Below are 7,501 nucleotides of genomic sequence, written 5' to 3' on the forward strand. Positions count from 1 at the left end.
TTTTAAATTTTAGAATTCAATTCTGGAATTTGAAATTAATTACTTGAATCCAAACGCAACCTAATAAAAATTGATTTATTCGCTTAACGGGTTGATCCTACCACATGGATTTAATTGGGTTATCGGGTTCCCTCTTTCATGTCCAAATCCGATAATTCTTCAACTGAACGATCAACCGCGCATACAAATCCCTATGGGGTTAGCTCAACCGCAGTCAACGGCTAACCTCGCGGCAAGCAAAGATGTTCATGCACCACGTGTCACAATCTCATTCGCTGTTGGGTTACGTTGGATCCTCCATGTGATAACCCTATCCCCTCTCCCACTCCCCCATTGGGCTTTCCCACTGCCACGTGACTTCTCTCCATGCTCTCCTCTCCTCAAACACAACAAGGGAGTGGGAAGCAACAAGAGAGAAATTAGAGAAGGAACCTAGGAAGAGAAAGAGACAGAGAACTCTGGAGAAAGAAAAAGCTCCTTCTCTTCTCCCTCTCTCTCCTGCTGTTGATTTATTATTAAGAGTACGTCTCTCTCTCTCTCTCTCTCTCTCTCTAAAACTTCTATTGAATTGATAAGAGTTGAGTGGTTCTCAACTTTTGTAAGCTAGAGGTTTGAGTACATTCCCTAGAATAAACTTTGTGGGCTTTTTCTGGGTCTCTCCTCTCTCTCTCTCTCTCTCTCTCTCTCTCTCTCTCTCTCTCTCTGTTATGTTAAAACTGCAAGCCTTCATCAATGGTTTGAACAAAACAGAGGACTCTTAATTAGTCTCCTCTGCTCTCAGAGCAAGAATTTCGAGGTTCTAGCAAATGGGCTTTTGTTTTTAGTCTTTTTACTCTTGTTCTCTTCTGTTGAAAGTGCAATCTCCCGTTACCAGTTACTCTGTTCTCAGATTACTTGTTGTGTATCTTCGTACACAGAAAGAGCAAGAGTTTTCAAGATTCCGACAAATGGGTTTTAGTTTTATGTCTTTATATTTTATGCCCCGTTAAAATTTCCCATCAATTTTGGATTTTTTTCAGGGTACCTACTGTCGGGGAGGCGGAGAGAGAGAGAGAGATCCTGCATATCTAGAAAGAAAAGATTGCCTTGAATCCAAACAAGGAATTCAAATCAGATTCATTGGTTTCACTTTCAGTCTAGTAAGCATGGCGGTTGCGCTATTACGATTAATTTCACCTGTAGAAATCCCCAGTGGTCTTAATTCTTCAGAGGCAATCAGAGGAAAAGTTTGGAGCCCGAAGTATGACAATCTTCATCGAAAGAAACCTACTTGGAGCTTGTGCTCAGTGTACACAGACTCAAAGTATGCTTGCGTCGGTTTTGAGCCTGAGAACAATGGAAATTTCCTGATCCGATCGAGCTTGGTTGCAAATCCCGCAGGAGAAGTTGCTATTTCTTCGGAGCAGAAAGTTTATGATGTTGTATTGAAGCAGGCTGCTTTGGTTAAGGATCAAAGGAGGAAGATGAACACATTAATTGATGTGAAGCCTGATATGGTTGTGCCCGGGACTTTGTATTTGCTTAGAGAAGCTTATGATCGCTGCGGCGAAGTTTGTGCAGAGTATGCCAAGACCTTTTACTTGGGTTAGATGTCTCATTGCTCATGTTGAATTGACGATAAGTTATTTCTATTGATTATGATTCTAAATTCGGTATTGATTTTGGTCAGGGACACTGTTGATGACTCCTGAGAGGAGAAGGGCCATTTGGGCAATATATGGTAAATGGTTGAGAATCTCTTCAGAATGAATCATACGCTACAATTGCCATAGACCCCCTGTACTACTATCCAATTATGGATATACCCCCCTTGTATCAGGTAGACCTCCCTAGTGATTTTTTTTTGACTCTTTCCTCAGAGGGAGGAAATTATTTTTTTGACAAATAGATATCTTGAGGGCGAAAGAGTCAAAAGAATTCACTCACAGGTCTATGTGGAACAACTACAATAGAACTATAGGGGGTCTATCCGTAATTATGTGCAGTGTACGGGGTCTACTCACAATTATCACATTTGAAATTCTCATACTTTCTTATGTTAACGAGTATTTTTTACGGTCAGTTTGGTGTAGGAGAACCGATGAGCTCGTTGATGGGCCTAACGCTTCACATATTACGCCTTCGGCCCTCGACAGATGGGAGACGAGGCTGGAGGATCTCTTTGCTGGCCGGCCATATGATATGTTTGATGCAGCTTTATCAGATACAGTATCGAGATTTCCTGTAGATATACAGGTATTTATCTTTCGTATTTCCAATAGAAGCATATTTGTCCTTTTCTTGTTAAGATTTGTGTAGGATGCATGTTTATTAATTATTTTCATCATACAGATTCATTGACTTTTCAGGATGCCATGTCATAGAAAGTACGTTTTGCATATAATATCCAAAATGGTTTGCATGTTTAATCTCCTAAAATTAAGAATTGAATTTTATAGTTGTTTGATAGCGAGGTACAAGGTTTAAAAAGACGGAAATGGTACGGTTTCCACAAGACACAGCAAAGGAGTCTTATCCAATCTTTGGTAGACCATCTCCTCTATGAATTTGAGAACTACTCTTCTCAATTATGGCAATTACGTACGCATCCTACGCAAGTCCATTCAAAACAGAGATTTTCTTATATGATACAAGATCAAGTTAATCGACTCAATCTGTTATTCCTGAAAATTCCGTATCGACTTTAACCATTCTTCTGCATATCAAATATATATATATGATACAAGAATCTGAGCATGGTATTCAAGTACAGAAACCTTATTTTCGTTCAAATTTATTTCTTTGATCCTGATGATTACTAGAAGAGACCGTGCTTGTTAGCGTTTGCAATTTCTTTATATTTCAGCCATTCAAGGATATGATTGAAGGAATGAGGATGGATCTCAAGAAATCAAGATACAATAACTTTGACGAGCTTTATCTCTATTGCTATTACGTAGCAGGGACTGTAGGTTTGATGAGTGTTCCTGTGATGGGCATCGCTCCAGAATCACTAGCAACAACTGAGAGCGTCTATAACGCTGCTTTAGCTTTAGGAATAGCAAATCAGCTGACAAATATACTCAGAGATGTTGGTGAAGAGTAAGTAATTAAAAGATCAAAAAATGAGTTTCCTACCTCTTCAGGAATCAATTCTTGAAATTGTTTGCTTACCGGTGAGCGGTTTATTGTTTCAGCGCAAGAAGAGGAAGAATATATCTACCCCAAGATGAGCTAGCTCAGGCTGGTCTTTCTGATGAAGATGTATTCAATGGAAAAGTTACAGATAAATGGAGAAATTTCATGAAGAAACAAATTAAGAGGGCAAGGATGTTCTTTGAAGAAGCTGAGAAAGGAGTAACTGAGCTCAGCCAAGCTAGTAGATGGCCGGTATGATGCTAGCATTAAAGCATATTTCCATTTTTTCTCCCCCTTTTAGATTCTAAATTGCTTTATGTTTCAGGTGTGGGCTTCTTTACTACTGTATCGTCAGATATTGGACGAAATTGAAGCAAATGACTACAATAATTTCACAAAGAGGGCATATGTAAGTAAAGTAAAGAAGTTAGCAGCGTTGCCAGTTGCATATGGTAGATCATTGATTAGCCCTTTATCGGTAAGGCAGTCGAGCGTCTTGAAAGCTTGAAAGCCGAGAAGAACCATGTATTGATTGATGTAGAAAGGCTACACCTTGTAGGAAGGAGGTAAATCAAATAGATGTTACTACATTGTATAGCAGACCTAAAGATATGAAATGCATGACGCAGTCCACTTTCTATTCTTTGGTCTAGAGTAATGTAAAATGATGGTAAAAGTGATATATTGAATGTTGAGGAAGAATATTTCGTGTATGAGTTTGTTGATCGATTTATTTTTGTAGCACTTCTTCCGACAAATTGATTCATTCCTATTTTGAGGATATATTCAGGCAATTGTTTCCTTACAAGTTAATTTCTGGCAGATGAGTTCTTTTCCCCCCTTGTGACTTAGAATTAAAATTTAAAGTTGATTCTCCAAGTGAAAACTTCGCAAGACCAGAGAAGATGATGTAGTGAAGATTCCCCTATTAAACTTTATGAAGCTATAAAACATTTTTAGAAAAATAATAACAGTAGTAAGAAGTCAAAAAACATAATATCTAAAACACTGTCAATAATTTTGATGGTAAAGTAATGTGAGTCTTTTTGACATGTATGATAATGAAAATTGATTGATTTGAAATTATCTCAAATTAAGTTATTGTAAGAAATTATTTAACAAAATGGCAAACCGGCTTTCCACCTCATCACATCAAACACATGAAGCACCAAAACCTCAAGATCACACTTTCAGCAAACAAGCAGTTCTCAGCACAATAAAGTTCATTTTCAACTTATTCAGCATCAAAGGCTGAAATAGACATAACTATATATTATTCATTTTCTTCTAAGTTTCCCATACGTATACATAGAATCACCGCACAAGGTGGATGAGACGTTGTTCAAATGTCGACTGACCTACAGGAATTGAGCTCCAGTGTTGATCAGAGCCTCTAAACTATGGCTGCACGCTGTTATAAGAATTTGAGAAGTTTGTGCCTCTTAGGTCCAACGTGCTTCTTCATGATGTTTGACATTTAGATAATTAGATTGTAGTTCAACCTGCACATCAAATAATTGAAAGTTCAGAATTAAGGTTTTAGAAGCTCTAGATACTTCTACCAATATCAGATGACGAAAACACATATACAATCAAACGGTATACATTACCTTTACATCCGCTACAAATTCGATAAATAAAAAGGTTTTCATAAACAAAAAGAATTAATCGCTTCTAACACTAATCAGGAGAAACTTCTGGATCAAGATTGAAGCTCAATTCACACTGCAAGTCCTTGAATGCTTTGCATCATTAAAAACACAAATCATATAATTATTATCAACCAAATCTAGCTACTGAGGTAAGCAACGCATGAATAAGGCTAATTTTTTGGCCAGCAAAGCATCTTAGCTAGTCTAAAAATCTCCATCCACTATACAGGGAACTAACTCAAACAACATCAAAATGAAGAAAGAGAGGAATGAACTGTTACGTTGTTTGAATTATTAGTGAACATGGGAAAGTTTTCTAGTTCAAGGAAGTTCATTCATACTTGCCTACGCTAGATTCGAAGGTGTTCCTTTATGGACAGTTCCAACTCCATTTCATTTGGTTTGGCTGCTAATAGTCAATGATGGTGCTTGTTTTAACCCTTTGGATTAAATGCATAAAATCAAGAAGAAGAAGATCAAACACATAATGGAATGGAGAGAATCAATTTTGTTCACTCAATTAGAATTTGCAACATCTCTTCTTTGGCCACCACAAGCCAAACATTCTCTTATAGTCCAAGGAGTTTTCCTAAAGAGATTATATATAAAACCACTTACCACGAATACCCGTGAACCACCTTTGTGGGTCCAAACTCAATTCATACCATATACAAATGAAGTAACTGTGGAACATGTAAAATGAAGATAACATCACAAGAGTCCCATCTCGGCTAAATTCCTGCATCTGGTCTCACTCAACGACAAGGTGAACTTGACAACATCCTTTACCGAACAATTATTTTCATAATTCAGTCAAATAATCGAGCCAATTATGATGATAAGAGTAATGCCTTGCTTTTCTCCTCAATTTTCACATCCAAGGAAGATAACTCTGCCGACATCATATCAAACTCATCAAGATGCACATTTAGTTTTGTTCCCTCTGCCATCTTAAAGTCATGTGTGTGTGCACGCACACATGGGTGCGTACTTGTATGTGTGTTTGCGTGTGTGTAATTGCTTCCTTAAGAACAAACAGTTTGATAGACTTGAATTTGTACCTGCCCTCCAACTTCTTCCAAATCGTCGTAGGATTCTCCAACACCCTAACATCCCAAATTGTGTTATCTGCCAAGAATATTTGAATTGTTATATTCTTTCTGTCCTGTAGATCCTGTGGTGCGCGGCGGCCACCAATCGTTGTGCTTCGAGGAACCAAACCAAAAAGTCGAGATAGAAGGCTAAACAATCCAAGATAATGATACAAACACAAACAACCAATTTTTACGTGGTTTAGCAAGTTGCCTACGTCCACGGGGCAAGAAGGGGATGGAGTTTTTACTAATAGAGAAGAAGAGTACAAACTGAGATTACAACTCACTCAAAAATATCAACTAATCTCACCAACAAATCTCTAATTCTCTTCAAATAAAACCCTAACTAATAGCTCAGAAAATACCTTTTTCTATGCTCCAAATAACCCCCAATCAATGCTTAATCAAAACCCAATCAAAGTCAAAGAAACCCTAAAAAACGTGTCTCTATTTATAACAAAACACAATCCCAAACGGATTGGGATTCTAAAAAATGAGTCTGCCACTTCTAAAAAATGAGTCTGCCACACTCGGGGGTGGCAGACACCACACCCCTAAAAACAAGACAGATTCTGTCACACTTGAGTGTGACAGATACCACACCCATATCAACAGGGACAGATTCTACCACCTGGGTGTGGCAGACACCACACCAGGGTGTGGTGAAACATGTCTTGCTTATTTTTTACGTTTTTCTCAAATTCCTTCGTTGTTTTCACAATTCTCCATCTCGGTGAAGTTTTCCCAAAACTGAGCCGACACCAACCAAATCAAACGTCTCACTTGTTGCATCTAGTACGAAGTGGAACAAAACCACGGCAACTGACTCAATCCACAACAAGTTGAGAACCCAAACGAGAATGCGAACAAATTCCAAATGTCGGTATCAACTCACCAAACCGGCTGCATCATAAATGACTGTCTACGTATCCTCTTGCCCAGGAATCAAGCATTCATGTAATTTACCCAATTGAAAGTATCCTAATGCCATTAGGAAGGAACCCTAGAGGGGGTGAATAGGGTTTATGCTAATCTAATATGATTTATGCCAAATTAAAAACTAATTAACAAATATATCCTAGCAAATGAGATATGAACAAGATATGTGCAAGGATATACAAGTTAACACAAGGGTTAACAAACTAAACTAGATAGTGGGCAATATAAACAATGAGCAATTGACAAATGCAATATGAATAATAAGCACAAATGTAAAAGTGCACCAATGCAATCACAAACACACGACATGTTCACGGAGTTCGGTCCCCACGACCTACGTCTCCGCTCCTCACCTCGAGGAGATCTCCACTATCACACCACGACCTACGTCTCCGCTCCTCACCTCGAGGAGATCTCCACTATCACACCGGGTTTTCTACGCTTACTCGAAAAACGTTTACACCTTTCCTCACCTCGAGGAGATCTCCACTATCACACCGGGTTTTCTACGCTTACTCGAAAAACGTTTACACCTTACAATATCGGTTTTCAATGCTCACCGATCAACATTCACAATCAATCACAATGTAACTACACTAACTATTACCTCAAGTGTTGGTCTCTAGCCCATGTCTCCCTCAAGTGTTAGGAATTACAACCTCTCTCTAGGCATTATCACCTATCCCACTCTTCTTGGGA

General features: G+C 38.4%; 1 protein-coding gene across 3 annotated transcripts; it reads left to right on the top strand.

Annotated features, from left to right (window-relative positions):
- On the top strand, nt 370-3,887 carry LOC109850733 (phytoene synthase, chloroplastic). Of its 3 annotated transcripts, none has more exons than XM_020420798.1 (7): nt 370-521; nt 1,020-1,584; nt 1,670-1,720; nt 2,063-2,235; nt 2,846-3,081; nt 3,177-3,369; nt 3,443-3,625. In XM_020420798.1, exons 2-7 carry the CDS (start codon nt 1,146-1,148, stop codon nt 3,623-3,625), a joined length of 1,275 nt encoding a protein of 424 aa, XP_020276387.1. In that variant the 5' UTR covers nt 370-521; nt 1,020-1,145. The 3 variants fall into 3 exon arrangements, with proteins under 3 accessions (XP_020276387.1, XP_020276388.1, XP_020276390.1); XM_020420799.1 differs by lacking the exon at nt 370-521 and adding an exon at nt 559-796; XM_020420801.1 differs by lacking the exon at nt 370-521 and having other exon boundaries at nt 1,146-1,584; nt 3,443-3,887.

Source organism: Asparagus officinalis, chromosome 7 (assembly GCF_001876935.1).
Source record: "Asparagus officinalis chromosome 7, Aspof.V1, whole genome shotgun sequence".
In the NCBI taxonomy this organism is placed as follows: Eukaryota; Viridiplantae; Streptophyta; class Magnoliopsida; order Asparagales; family Asparagaceae; genus Asparagus; species Asparagus officinalis.

What these genes read in the sequence shown, in the direction of transcription:
- LOC109850733 (XM_020420798.1), top strand. Translation starts at nt 1,146, where the DNA reads ATGGCGGTTGCGCTATTACGATTAATTTCACCTGTAGAAATCCCCAGT. An exon ending in GGCCATTTGGGCAATATATG is followed by an intron (nt 1,721 to 2,062) that starts GTAAATGGTTGA and finishes TTTTACGGTCAG; the next exon opens with TTTGGTGTAGGAGAACCGAT. An exon ending in GATTTCCTGTAGATATACAG is followed by an intron (nt 2,236 to 2,845) that starts GTATTTATCTTT and finishes TTTATATTTCAG; the next exon opens with CCATTCAAGGATATGATTGA.